Raw genomic sequence first — 15,002 nt, forward strand, 5'->3', positions numbered from 1 at the left:
ACACGTAGGCACGTGTTTGCTAGGCTGCTGTGGGGCAATCCCTAGCGTCCGATCGCCAGCCACGATCGTCATCAACTGCCAACGAGCCTGCCGCCATTGGCCAGAGCTTTCACGCCGCTTTCTGTTCTGAACATTATTCATGCTGTAGTTCTGGCCTCGGCATCTTCTCCTCTATACTTCACTTCGAGGAGACACTTTCTTTCTTGTCGCAAACCTCACAATGGCACTTCGCATATCTTGCCAGCGCGCCGCAAAGCGTGCCACTTCCATCACGCCTGCCACATCTGTTCTCTCATCATACAGCGCACAATGGCGGAGAGGCAACGCGACAGTCGCCCCTACGCAAGTAACGCCTGGCGCTAAGGGACCTACTGCTATGGTCTTCATGAACATGGGCGGGCCATCAACAACAGACGAGGTCCATGGCTTTCTGAGCATGTTGTTCGTACGTAACTCGATTGGAATGCATCATAGATACTCGACTGACGGATTGTAGGCCGACAAAGACTTGATTCCCCTTGGACCCCTCCAGAACTATATCGGACCCTATATTGCACGGAGACGAACACCCAAGATTCAAAAGCAGTATGCTGAGATTGGTGGTGGATCGCCAATCAGGAAATGGTCTGAACACCAGGCGGCAGAAATGTGCAAGATCCTCGACAAGACCTCACCCGAGACCGCTCCTCACAAGCCCTACGTTGCTTTCCGTTATGCGAACCCTCTTACCGAAGACACATACAAGCAATTGATAGCAGACGGTTTCGGAGCAGGCAAGGGTGGCCGTGCTGTCGCTTTCACACAATACCCCCAGTACTCCTGCTCAACTACCGGCTCCTCGTTGAACGAACTCTGGAAATGGAGGACGAGGCTGGAAGGCAAGCGCGCAAATGGAGAGACTGGTCAAGAAGTCGAGCCTGAAGGTGCCATTAAATGGAGTGTTATTGACCGCTGGCCGGCACACCCAGGCTTAGTAGAAGCTTTCGCTCAGAACATCGAAAAGAAGCTCGCGGAATACCCAGCTGAGCGACGAGACGGCGTTGTCATCCTCTTCTCTGCCCACAGTCTCCCCATGACTGTTGTCAACCGCGGTGACCCATACCCCTCCGAAGTCGCAGCGACTGTATACGCTGTGATGCAGCGCCTCGGCATGAAGTACAAATATCGCCTTGTATGGCAATCGCAGGTCGGCCCTCAACCTTGGCTCGGAGCGCAGACTTCAGACACTGTCAAAGAATACATGAAGAAGGGCCAGACAGACATGCTCCTTGTACCTATCGCCTTCACTAGCGACCACATCGAGACGCTATACGAACTGGACAAGGAGGTCATTGGTGAGGACGCAGAGGGCCATGAGGGTGTTAAGCGCGTCGAGAGCTTGAACGATAGCCCTGTCTTTATCGAGGCACTCGCAGACATCGCAAAGGCACATTTGCAGAGCGGACAGGCGTGTAGCCCGCAGATGATTCTCAGATGTCCAAAGTGCACGAGTGAGAGGTGTTTGGCACAAAAGGAGTTCTTCGCTGGCCAGACACAACATATTGATCCTCCCGCATCATAGGCTGATCTGAAGCTATGATGGTCCGAGAATTGCAGACATGTAGCGATTTTGTAAAATATGAAAGGCTTACTATGTACGCGCCTCACAAAAACATCAATACAAGCACTGTGCTTAGGTCCGTGTGGCAGGCAACAAACCACAATAGCGCACACACTCACGGCGTTGATCAGACGTATGTCACTTTCTCCTAGATTGCGCCAGGTCTACCACTTCGCGCCCGGCGGTATCGCCACATGGTTTGATCTCATACTTTCCGCACTTGCTCCTGCAGACATACATCCGTCCGCCTCGTGTATGCTTGACCTGGCCATTGGTCTAATTATGGCTGAGCAATGTTTTGTCTTGTTGTCCACTAGGTCCGCATTCCAACTATCGGTCGTTTTGCTAAGAACCTCGAAGACTTCGTCTCCCCTTAGCTTTGTGAGAGAGGAATGTGCTCTTGGGCTTCTTATCGTTAGTATCTTCTGTGCTGTTGTCTGTCAACTTGTCGTTGATATGCGTATGTATCGCAACGATACCATCCTCCCATGACTCTTTTTCCAGGCCTGGTTGACGATATCTACTATTCTGCGCCATGAATAGTTGTTCAATAATTACACGTACCTTTTTAGTTACATAGCCTAGTTGTGCAGACCTGCTTTCTGACATTTTCTTTTCTATCTGTGTCAATATCCGTTAAACGACATTCGTTAAGATCATCAGAGGTTGTTATCACTAAAGAAACATTTTTTGTAAGCTCATTATCAATTATCTTGGTACGCTATATCGAACTTGCTTCTCTCGCTATATGGGCTTAGCTGTTGTATTTCGAGGTCTGTTCTGTCTTTGTTATCTTGTTACCCTCGTTTGCCAGCTCTTCATACAATCGATAACTCAGGCAAAACTTCAACTAACTGATTCTATCAAGGTCTTGGTATGATATGGAGGCGTTGGCTTGAAACTAAGCGCAGATTTCATTGTTGCTTCCTTAAGAGATGACTGTGGAGGCAAGCAAGCACGAACATCCCGGCGTATAGAACGAGATAGATCATGATCCGCGAACGCTGTACCAAAGATACCACTAGAGTATGAGAAAGGTGATTAAATAAATTCTCTGTTATAATCATATACATTGAGAAACTGAATTTCAAAACCCTACCAGTCTTCTAAATGCCTGCATAGCAAACAGATCATGAAGTGCCAATCAGCAACTCGGTTCTACATTGAGTATTTTCTTGTCACACCGGCTAGTCGACCGGATTTGTGTAGTGGAGAGATCAAGACTGCTGATCAGGCATATGCTATACCACTTCCTCATTACCCAGGTACAAGAAGCTACAACCAAAATGCTTTCCTCGGGCGTGGTAGAGATTCTCAACAGTTCGTAATCATCCCAATGCTATAACATTCCAGGCAGGCATATTACGACAAAGACTCTCAGACTCGTCAGTCTGACCCGCTCAGAATCAAGAGATCAGCCAGAACGGAATTTGCTTTGGACAACGTAGTAAACCTGACTAAAGAATGCGTGCCTTCAACTTGCAGTGCAAGCGCTCCAGTGTCATCTTGGACAAAAGAGTATTCTTTTATGTTTTCCAACTGTTGCGAGTTCGAGCACAGAGGCGGTCCGTAGTACACTGACATGCATCCCCTCTTCTCGTATGCGTTCCGACATACGCAAGCTAGATGTGGGTTCTCGTGATCAATAACCTTCTCCAGCTCCGTGGCTTTAAGGTAGACTTTGATACTATCTCCGCGAGAGTGGCTTGCATTACTGTGAGAAGCAGTCTCATGTTCGATGTAAGCCACCTCTACTTCTTTACTGCCATAAGATTGTGATTGGAGAGTAAAACTCGTATTTGTACCAGACAGATGCTTTCGTAGAACGAAATGGCTCTCGAATTTCCGACACACAGGCTGGATACAGGTAGGCAGGTCGCTAGAATGTTCATGTAGCATCTGACATCGGATTTGACACAGAGAGCACACATAATTGCTACCGCTCAATTTGGAAAGTCTCATGCGAACTATGAAAACAAGCTCAGCATATTCGTGGACGTAGTCGCGGCTCCGTAAGTTCAATGTCTTTATGATCGTAATCCAGCTACACAGACAGAGTGAATGCTCAATTGTGCGTAGACATTGGCATAGGAATTTCCGAAAGGTGCTGCCATAGTCGATTGTCATCATGTGAGCGTCGGAAGCCACGGATACAAGTGAGTAGATCTGGTCACGAGGGATCATACACTCTCTCCCAGGAAACTTGATGAGGAGGTCTGCGAGCGTGTCTCTTTGAGTTTGCCTCTGTCCACAAACAGCCTCTATATATGAGAGGAACGTCTGTTGAGTATGGATCCACGGGGAGTAGCTTAGGTGGCTGTAGAGTGTCTTGTCTAAGCAACATTCGTAATCGTTTGCGAGGATAGTGACTTTCCGCGCTAACAGTATTTCCTGTGTGATCCATGCTCTATTCCAGTATGGTGATCCCGAGAATGATTCGAAGTCTTGTGTGAGCTGCCCATGTAGTTCTTTGTCCCGCTGGCGCCATGAAGTCCAAATATCGTCGAAGCTAGGACATTCCTGGAAGCAATTGTTTCGAAGAGCTCCTAAATCATTGCAAAAAACCAAAGCGCGAACAATGGCCTTCTCCATGCCAAGCCAAGCTATCACTCTGACTGCTTTGGAATAGATCAGACCCATCTGTCTGACCTGGTGATTTTTTTCCGAGATCGAGCCTTGATTGATAGACAATGCGTCTATCCATAGGATACGCTGCGCAGCTGCGTATTTAGTTCGTGCAGTTGCCAAGAAGTTCCACAAGTTCTTGCGTACCCGAAACAGCTGGTCGTTGATGAGAATGTTCTGTTCATTTTCTTCGGACCCCCAGGCATAAGACAAGCAGTCGTAAGTTGTTTCGACCGTATCGTGCCACATCTCACATTGGACAAGACCAGTATCTGAGAGCTCATTTCGTATTTTGAGCAGTCTTATCGAGGTTCTGGTATGATCGAGAGGGGTATGCTCGAAGACTGTGACCGCTGGTAAAGAAGTCATCGCTGTCTCATAACCGGGATCTGTCAAACTCGACTTTCTCTCGCATTCAGGATGTCCAATTAAGAGTTGATAGATGATGTAATTCCGCAGTGCACGAAGACTGTAGGATGTGATCAAAGAATTCACTTGTGGTGTTTGCAGACAAAACATAGCGTGGTACAAGGCAGCAGCGATGCGACAAGGCTGAGTCGCGTGTGGGAAGCCACGCCACGCCAAATGTAATTGGCTAAGGCCATCGTTCTTTGTAACAACCCCTCTTGTACCAAAAGCAAACTCATCAAATCGCGTCAATCGAAATGTCTTGCTGACGTCTTGTACTCATAGTAGATGTCAGATGCAGATATTTGTTCAACCAATTGGCCTTCTTCGTACTTTGTCTAAAGGCTGTAGCCTACGTGCGATCTATTCGTTCTTCGCATGCCCTGATTCGCAGTAGATATTTGTAATTTAGCACCTGCCAACACGACATAACGACTCGAAATGCATCTCCACGATCTGGCGGCACTCGCTCTTCTTTATATTGCTGCCGCTGCGCCGCTTATACCGCCACAAGTCGGTCGCGCCGAGAACAAAGAGCAAGGAGCTCTTGCTTTGTGCAAATGCATTTGTGCAGCTGGAGGAATCAAGTTGCTTCAACTTCATCAAGGGGGTTCAGCGAGTTGCCGTTGCGATGACCTCGGTTCTTTCCTCTGCTAGGACGGAGAGTGTCAAAACTACTGCAGACGTCAACGATATGTGTTCATCTTTTCTCCAGTCCGTTGTGCCCACGTTGAAGGTAGCAATAGAGCCGTCCCTCTCGCCTGCCCTCAAGGCAACATCACAGAATGCTGGGTTTATATCACGCGAGGATTTCGACGTCGCTATTATTTGGCACAATATGTATGCTCCTAGCAATTTCACCACGTTCTGCAAAGAGTTCTGAGGACCCATAGAACGGATTTTAGTTGATTTTGCGAAAGTATTAGAGAGTGGCATTTTTGAGGAGATGTTGAGTGTGGGTGCAAGTAAGCACATGTTCTGCGTGACGGTGGTGTGCACGAAGAACAAGGAGGATGGGGTCAGCGAACAGATCGGAAGTGTACTTTGAGTGATCATTCTGAGGAGCGAGGTGGGCTTCGTCATGTTATGCAATCTGAGATGGCAATAGTGAAGAAGAGATGTCGAGAATATTCCCTTGCTCTTGAACAGCAGTCGTATTATATCCCGCATCTCTTGGACTGCTCACTCGTGTCTTTTCTTTTGCACTTTGACAGGGATCGCGACAGCCGTACACTACTAGTCGTGCCTACGCGAAGATGGTGTAGCATTCGCGTGCTGACCCTAACTCTCTGGTAGTTCGCGGTGCATCAGCGAGCGCGAGTTACAAGTCGCAGCGAATAAAACGGCAAACGAGGCTTCGTGTAGCGAATTGAGATGTGTTGAGCGGCTTGTTCGCATCGATAGGTGTTGAGTCGGAGAGGATCGGGATGTGTTGAGAATTGGCGTTGGCGGACCCTAATCGCTTAGCGCGAAAGCGGATCCCCGAGCTGGCGGAGCTGAGCAACTTTTCGAACCAACACCCTCAGCAGTCAACCTCACGGCATACCCACGCCTCTCCCTCCGCTCCTTCCCCTCACACCTCACAATGCTGTCCAGGACAATTAGGCGGAACATTGCGTCGCCCTTCCGACGCAATGTCGTCGCCCCCGCCGCGCGACCCGCCTTCAGCAGGTTCGTGACCACGGATGCGGCCTCATCGCACACCGACCCGGCCAACGTGCCATCGGTAAGACGACACCCAGAAATGCCGATAGAGTGGCTGTAGCCACGGGACAGATAATTGCCCGTCTGCAGGAGGATGACAAGCCCTTCGAGATCCGCCTCTCCGACGAGGCCTTTGAGACGTACGAGCTCGACCCGCCGCCATACACAATGGAAGTTACCAAGAAGGAGCTGAAGAAGATGTACTACGACATGGTCGCCGTGCGGTATGAAACACCACAATTGCAGGATTTGGCTACAAGCAGGGTCTAATATGGAACAGACGCATGGAAATGGCCGCCGACAGGCTCTACAAGGAGAAGAAGATCCGGGGTTTCTGCCATCTGTCTACCGGTCAGGAAGCCGTCGCCGTCGGTATCGAACACGCTATCGAGCGCGCCGACCATCTCATTACCGCCTACCGTTGCCACGGCTTCGCTCTGATGCGCGGCGCAACCGTCAAGTCCATTATCGGTGAACTCCTCGGCAGGAGAGAGGGTATCGCTTACGGAAAGGGTGGATCTATGCACATGTTCGCCCCCGGTTTCTACGGTGGTAACGGTATCGTCGGTGCCCAGGTTCATGTCGGAGCTGGTATTGCCTTCGCATGCCAGTACGAGAACAAGAAGAACGTCACCCTTGCTCTCTACGGAGACGGTGCTTCCAACCAGGGTCAGGTCTTTGAGGCCTTCAACATGGCCAAGCTCTGGAACTTGCCCGTCATCTTCGGTTGCGAGAGTGCGTGTACCCTTCAAAAGAGCATGCTGCGATTTTGCTAATACCCCTCAGACAACAAGTACGGTATGGGAACCGCTGCCAACCGCTCGTCTGCCCTCACCGACTACTACAAGCGTGGACAGTACATCCCTGGTCTGAAGATCAACGGTATGGATGTCCTCGCCGTCAAGGCCGCTGTCAAGTACGGAAAGGAGTACGCTGCTGCTGGCAAGGGTCCTCTCGTCTACGAATACGTCACCTACCGTTACGGAGGACACTCCATGTCCGACCCTGGAACTACTTACCGAGTGAGTCATACCGCAGTGCCGAATTCTAGAGCGTATACTAACAAGCATTGGTAGACCCGTGAGGAGATTCAGCGCATGCGCAGCACCAACGACCCCATCGCCGGACTCAAGCAGAAGCTCCTTGACTGGGGTGTCACTTCCGAGGAGGAGCTCAAGTCCATCGACAAGCAAGCACGCTCCGACGTCGACGAGGAGGTTGCCATTGCGGAGAAGATGGCCGTTCCCGAGGCCACTGGCAAGGTACTATACGAGGACATCTACGTTCGTGGCTCCGAGCCCGAGTTCCTGAGGGGACGTATCCCAGAAGAGAACTTCTACTACACCGAGCACGACATGGGTGGTGAGAAGAAGCCCGTCGCCAGGACAGCATAAAGCTTTCATGTGACTTATGGAGCTTATGAAGGAAGGACGACAGGACGATGAACGGATCTGTAATTCTAGGATTTAGAGGCTTCTACATGCGTGTAAACAGCTAGGGAGCGTGGTCTTGCATTGAATGACATTTCTCGAAACTCAACTCTGTGTCTTGATACAGTGCGTCATTGGAGGCACGGTTCTATACATCATTCAACTCGTGCGAGACTTCAGAAATATACCATTATGAATACATGCAGGCATAGTTAGTAATGCCTAGCGCAAAGAGAGGACCTGATGTCAATGACTTGCACTTCAGATACTTTTTCGATGGGACCATTTAGACCGGTCGAACCACGATAGGCGACTTCTTCAGAATCCGTTGACAGTGACAGTGGGGTACGTTGCGCTGGATGGGATCTTCCTTCGCACCTGCTGGGCTGTGCAACCCATGGGACTACGTGATAGCGCATCAACCATATCTTCAGCGATATAAACCGTCAGATCGATTAGGTTCAGCTATCGGACTGACGATTGTATAGTGGGAGGCAATGTCGCATGCGGCACGCCACACGCCACTAGAAAACGAAACATCGACGTACCAACGCATGCAGGCTAGAACGTGACCAGGAGTGTGCTACATATAGTAATTCGTCCAAGATATATGGTTCTATAGTATCCGTCAACGGAATGATAAGGTGAGGAGAAAGGATCATTCTTGCTGATAGGCTGGCGGGTTGGTAACAGAGACAACGCATAAGTTCTCGTTGCCTTTTGTGTTTTACCTGCAGTTATATCGGGTACAAAACTCAATACCTAACTCAGGCCGCAAGTTCGTATAGCCTGTTTCCTGTGGGTTTAATCGCATGTGACGTATCTGAACAGTAGCAACACTAAGGGAATCAACTTCTGCATCCACGACTGATTCTATTCCAGTCGTCATTCTGGCCGCGATCTAAAAAGCAAGACTATGGATAGGGTGGTATTTCTTATAGAGCGGAATAATTGGTTTCCAGATACATCTGTTAGTCTTGTGGTGAAATTCAAGTATGATGATCTGTATAGGATGTTGATGCTCTCGAGTCCATCACCAAACAAGGCAGCCACTGATCTACAGGAGTCATTTCTGATAATAGGGTAATACTACTTACTTCAGCTGCATAGAGATCGTACAAGATGTTTAAGAAAGTACCTCTGGATGAGTCTTACTATACTAAATTACTTAACCGCGTTGTGTTGCTCTGCCCTCGCATCAGCACTGTTCTAGCATAATCGAGAAAGAGTACGCTCATACACGATCAGTGTGACTCAAGGGCTGCTAGTGGATACAGAGAAATGCCATATGACATATTTTGAAGCCCAAACAAACTGATGTCATGCTGTCAAGTGTGCTGATCCGAGAGTAAAGTGTATGAATAACGCCACATAAAAGTGCATTGTTGAACGGATATAGTCATTAATGGAACTTGGTAAATACCATAGTTTTTGTACCAACTCAGGTTTCCAAGATACCAGAATACGTATTGTGCAATGTAATGACAGTGAAATAGAACATGTGTGCCAGGACGTATATATGGCAACACGGCGATAGATCTGTAGGGACTGATGGGGAAAAAACGTATACTTGTGATGAACACATACTTCCACCTCCCTCTTACTTCCAGATGTACTTGCAAGCCTGCGTCGCTCAGTGTCTCCGCGACACGTCGACTGGCTGGGCCAGGAAATTTAGCTGTTCCAGTTTGATCTGTCCTTCTTCTTTGCTCAGAATGATTCGAGCACAGCAAATGCACCGCATAACTTAACCACCGCGCGTAGTTCAGACTCTCCATATATATGAGAAGAGTACTTCCGTCAGCGAAGAAAAGCGAGGCTGAAAGTGAAGGTAGGGAGAGAGGTCTCATAAGATGCATGACCACAAACAAAAGAAACGTATGGACAGGGGGCGCCAGGCGTCATTGAGGAGGAACAAGAACAGAAAAGGTGCGTGCGCTCTTATCGTACGAGATCCATTTGTTGCGCTGCGTAGAGTCAGTTGACACAAAGAACCAATGGGCACACAGAGGTCTTACCTTCGAAAGTCGGAAACCCAGTCTCAAAACTCTTTCCATACGGTTTTTGACCGTACTAGCCAATTCTAGGTACCTCTCCTCCTCGTCGTGCTCTCTTCGAAACCAGTTCTTTGGGAAGTAGTCATGCGCCCAAATCAAGCCTCGTACGAGGTAGTCTTCCGGTAATGGCAGCTCGTCTTCTCGCTCGCCTTCTCCAGGAAACATGTCAGAAGTGAGTACCGTATCAATATTCTGTGTCTGGTTGTTTGACTGGGTTTGAATTTGGTTTTCGGTCTTGACCAACGTATTCAGAAAAGCAACAAGCTCGGCCCAGGGAGTGTCAGCCAACAGACCAGAAACATATATACTAGAAGCGAATGAGTCGAGGAAAGCGAGCATGATGTGTACGTGAGGAAGGACGTTCTTGTCCCCGATCCGGCGGAGCACCAGCGCAAATGTCTCGTTGGTGATGAGTTTTGCGTTAATGAACGTCGCATCGTTGGGTAGTTCAGCCAGTCCCTTATGAAGTTCTCGCTCGCTGATGGATGGTTGGGTCGGATTTTGTTGGTCAGCTGGAGACGCAGTCCGAATTTTGTCCTCGTCGGCGCTTGGGAGGGATTCCTGCGCCTGTTTGTAGATCTGAGTCAGGAACGCCTGGCGAAGAAAATTGTCGTTGAGCCCGTATTCAAACCAACCGGCAATGTTGGTCACCGCGATGTATACGCCCTGTTCCTTCCACTTTGCTGTTACGCGTCCAATGTGATTGTCTAGGTTTTCAATGAACTCTGTCTTTGCGCTCAGGAAGCCGACTGTAAGCGCTTCTTCATCTTTATCCTTGTCTTCGTCTGTTCTGGTCCTCTCAAACTGAAGACCGTGCGCTTTGATGAAGCTAGTATCGATTGCAAGAGCATGCGTAATAGTTGCGGCTGCACGTCCAATGATGGGATCCAGGAGAGTCAAGATAGACTCTCTTGCGCTCTGGAATGGCTTGACGCAAGTTAGGGATCTAGAGTAGTAGTACATCTGTTGGAGGGCATTTGGACGTGCCAGAATAGCCAAATGATGATAAAGTCGGCCAACAGTAGGGTTTTTATCAGCGGCTTTCGTGTACCAAGAGCGCGCGACACCCGCCCAAGTCTCACGATCGCGGACATCCTCATCCTCAATAGCCATCCGGTAGCGTCCTAGATCCCCTAGGCACTCGATCCACGTATCCTCGAAAGCCGGAACTGTTTCGTACAACAGCGCCATCATCTGATACGCCAAATATATGAATGCCAGCATGTAATCGATACTGTCAGGAAGACGCCTCCGAAGTAACTCCAAAAAAGAATGGATCCCATGTTTCCACATGCGTGCCGGCATGGAATATTTAGCCGCAAGACGCCGAAGGGCGGGTGAAGCTGATGGATGCTGACTAGCCAAGAAAAAATCATGATGCTCATGTAAGAGCGTACGGTGAAGAGCGATCAAGGCCTGCCAATGATCAGACGCAAGTTTGGTAGTACTCTCTTGGACAGCAACAGCTTGTGCGCGATCCACATGTATACACTTGGTTTCCACCATAGTTAATCCTGCGTAGATAGATTTCACTTCAGATGCAAGCTGCTCTTGCGAGATAGGTCGACTGTCAGGCTGCAATAACAAACCCGGATATCGAGGATCATAACGCTGGAGCTCAATGAGACCTGGTTGACGTTGAGCTTGCTGAGGTTTAGGTATAGATCTTTGGGTAGTCCGAGCAGGTGAGTGATGTTTTGGTGATTGGAATTGAGTACTCTTCGTAGCTTCTGCTGAAAATTCGCTGGAAGGCTCGGGCGTCGTCTGATATGGGGATGAGGTACCTTTAGTGCTCTGCTTAGGGTCGAAAAGGCGTGCATCTTGTGGTTTCGGCCGTGTTCGATCCGATACAACGGTATGAGGGATCTGCCTTGAATATTCCGAATCGAATACTTCCACGTGGGAAGGACCCTTTCCTCTCGGGCTAGTGAACTCATGCTCTGCCGGTCGTTTCTTACCGGATGGTGGCGAATTTTGTCGCGAGCCCTTTCCTGAGTCTATAGTAAGACCCCCAATATCAGGTGCCGATCGATCTCCTGCAGTTGCAGCTGAAGAGTAATCCGATCTTCTAAATTTGTTAATCGTTGATCCAATAAGTGTCACACAACGCAAATCTGTCCAAACTAACCTGAACTTTATACTCAGCTCTCGAAACTTGTCTCGTGCCTGTCTTGAGGTCAAGCCTTCAAACTCGATGCGATGGTCTATCCTTCCGTGATCGTACAGCTGTTCAGCGGTCGGGAAAATTCGGCCTTCGTGTCCTGGGTAAGGACAAGGGTAGGCCCTGGTGGCTGGGCTTTGAGTTTTGAGCGCCTGAGCAAACTTCGATTGTACAAATTCACCAGTATCCATTATGTGACAAGAATTTTCAGGTGTAGATCTCTCTTTCGTACTCGGGATGGCGTATGCGCCAGGTATTTGGTAGGAAAGACGCAGATGAATTGTTGATTGGTTGTGTAGATCCCCACATTCCCGTCTTGCGCCGCGCACTCAGGTTCTGGCGTGGCAAGAATCTTTCGACTCTGAAGTCCACGCAGGATCTGTCGGATGCTGTTATTGCGCGATATAGCACATCAAACTGACCAAGAGTCAGTATCAGTTTGGGGGCCAAAAGGCATCTACGCGAACTGTTGAGTGTGCTCTACCTTTGCACTGACGCAACTTGTCGGACGACCAAAGTGGCGGCGTCGCGGCTGTGGGGAACGGAAGAAATATAAGAAGCCTTTGAGATTCGCATCAATCTTGGAATGCAGGTGTATTTGATCGGAGAGGAAAAGAGCGCAGAGCCTCAGTCAAGGTGCTAAAAAGATAGTTCGCAAAGTTGCAAAGCAGGCAACAAGGCGACAGTCCCACGGGTAGTCAGATCCTAGTGGGCCACCGATGCGGCCACACTCCCGGGAGGCCGCCAGCCTCTTTGCATGACTGTAGGACACAGGGGCCAGCCATGTATCGAAGGACCTGCTGCCTGAAGTCATTTGCATCCTCATAAAGTAGGCAAAGCAGGCATGCGACGCGCTGGCTTTATCTATGCTGGCGTCTCTCAGCCGCCCCCACAATGACCGCTCCATGCACGGTCTTTCGGTACACTAATTTGCGCCATCACGTTCGTGATGCTTTAGCCATCACCCGGAGTAGCTATAGCGCATATTAACACTAACGCGAGCCTAACTATGCGATATTCTTGCGAAGACGTTCAGCAAGGTGACCGTAATCACCTAGCTTCCGTGCTGGTCACCGTTGCAGACACAGTCTCGTTTTTTAAGCAGCTTCCACCCACCGCCGAGCATGTATAGTAATAATCACGGAGACGCCGTGATCATCAAGGTTGACCATATCCTCAGAATGGTTGTTCTACTCAGCTCACTACAAGAACGAGTGCGCCGCTGACCATCCTTTCAGCTCACTTGTCAACCTCTCATTATTCTAATGTTAGCATACTAGTGAGATACGTTCGCTTTCCGCGGCCGTCAGCGTCATTGGCAGACTTGGATGGCGTCTATGGTATGTATGAGGATTTGTATACAGCCGCAGAAGGCAAGGAGATGCGACGCCGTACGTTCCAAGCCTCCGAATCGAGTCACGAAGGGCTTTCAGTATCGAGCTACCTCTTGAATGGCATGAATGCCAAATTGCTGATCTTGAAACGGGGCAGCGTATTGCGAGAGACAGGTTTCAGTCGCCTTCTAATCAGAACCAATGACCGGACGGCCGACACGACTAGCCGACGATCCAGAAATTTATGACGAGAGACTGGTGGAAGGACGCATTTTCGTCCTCCAATATCTTTGCTACATTGGCCTTGCAGCGTATAAACGGAGACTCGCAGAGTAGCGATGATTCTAAAGTTGCCGTACCACTAGGAGGCACACGTCATCTGTACTTGGGCATGCTAGCAGTACCCGGGTGGCTGGGAAGTCGCACGTGTCATCAGCAATTCGTGTCAACGACCATGCGATTGCTCAAACGCAGATTCTCGTACTATCTGCTGCTGGATTGACAGGTGTCAATCTTGCACATGGCACTGCTAGCGCTCAGATAGCGGACTGTGTGTTGGTGCTATGAGGCAGGGTGTTCCAACATCAATGGACCATTAATGCTCCATCTGCTATACGCAACATGGTGAAAATTCGAGAAACCAGCTGGGAGATTCGAGGTCGGCGAGTCAGCCATTCGGGCCTATGCTCGTGCGTTCTTGCTGCCTTACATTCAACCGGTGAAAGACGACAGATGGAACGTGATTCCAAGAAGGAACCTTCAACTCACATTGCTCGAGACAAGAATTATACGGCTATATCTGTATGCTTGAGATATGTTACATAAAAGCGAAAGGTACTTTGCAGTGTCAGGATTTTTAGCCACAAGATGATAAAGGAAAGTTGTGTTATACGTTTGATTGCTTACAGAGAATACTTAAGCACTACTTACTGGAAAAATCATGCGAAATTGATGTCTGGATATACTGTCACTCATCGAGATGAACCGATGCCACTACCGAAGTTGGACCAGCCTAACGAGAATGGTCAGGCCCGAGTCAGGCCCAAGTCAGGCCCAGATTCACTTATGTGTACCGCAATAGTGAAACAAAGGTGATTGATAGCCAGTGCTTAAAGTTCAAAAAGTTCAATGAGCAATAGGTCAAGTTTTCTTATGTTGCATTCTCTGTCTTGTGTCTTCGCTTACCCGACGAATATCAGCAATACTCAGTTCGAGTCTCAAACTTGTATTTGCTTCCGCTTGTGGGCGATCCCTAAAGTAGCAAATCGATCATTTGTCGGGTACCCTTCGCAATTGATACCAGTCAACCGGAGCTTATCTTGTCAAAAATGATTGTGGCGGTAGCATGGCATCACGTAGCTCGTATGCTGAAACGTTGTCTTGCCCAAAAGTGAGGCTTGTGATGCAAGACTTGGCGCGAGTTCGAAGATGTAGTGGAAACGTGGCATGTCTTCCGTGTTTAGAGAAACGCCAGCCTGCAGACCGTTCGTGAGTGTTACGTCGCCTCCGTCATCCCGAAGGTTCATCTTTGCCATGATCGGGCTTGCATATCTCGAAACAGCTTATACTGCTGCGCTCGGAAACCACATCAGGGAACCAATTTTACATGATGAGGGATACCATCATCTCTCGGATTAAACGCAACCTCGGAAGCTCTTGTGTGCTGATCATTCTCAAGACTTG

The 15,002-nt window shown here is 49.1% G+C and overlaps 3 protein-coding genes across 3 annotated transcripts; 2 read left to right on the forward strand and 1 right to left on the reverse strand.

The window, feature by feature from the left end:
* Positions 1-220: 220 nt before the first annotated feature.
* AA0111_g8673 (Ferrochelatase) lies at positions 221-1,561 on the forward strand (the record flags this gene model as incomplete). The annotated part of the gene is made up of 2 exons (XM_028655146.1): positions 221-445; positions 497-1,561. 2 exons carry the CDS (start codon positions 221-223, stop codon positions 1,559-1,561), a joined length of 1,290 nt encoding a protein of 429 aa, XP_028503711.1.
* A 4,657-nt stretch (positions 1,562-6,218) lies between these two features.
* Positions 6,219-7,731, forward strand: AA0111_g8674 (Pyruvate dehydrogenase E1 component subunit alpha; the record flags this gene model as incomplete). The annotated part of the gene is made up of 5 exons (XM_028655147.1): positions 6,219-6,359; positions 6,428-6,561; positions 6,618-7,072; positions 7,124-7,359; positions 7,414-7,731. 5 exons carry the CDS (start codon positions 6,219-6,221, stop codon positions 7,729-7,731), a joined length of 1,284 nt encoding a protein of 427 aa, XP_028503714.1.
* Positions 7,732-9,668: 1,937 nt separating this feature from the next.
* Positions 9,669-12,176, reverse strand: AA0111_g8675 (hypothetical protein; the record flags this gene model as incomplete). The annotated part of the gene is made up of 3 exons (XM_028655148.1): positions 9,669-9,734; positions 9,786-11,892; positions 11,953-12,176. The coding sequence occupies 3 exons, from the start codon at positions 12,174-12,176 to the stop codon at positions 9,669-9,671; spliced, it is 2,397 nt and encodes a 798-aa protein (XP_028503713.1).
* Positions 12,177-15,002: the final 2,826 nt, after the last annotated feature.

Source organism: Alternaria arborescens (genome assembly GCF_004154835.1).
Source record: "Alternaria arborescens strain FERA 675 chromosome Unknown contig_22, whole genome shotgun sequence".
NCBI lineage: Eukaryota > Fungi > Ascomycota > Dothideomycetes > Pleosporales > Pleosporaceae > Alternaria > Alternaria arborescens.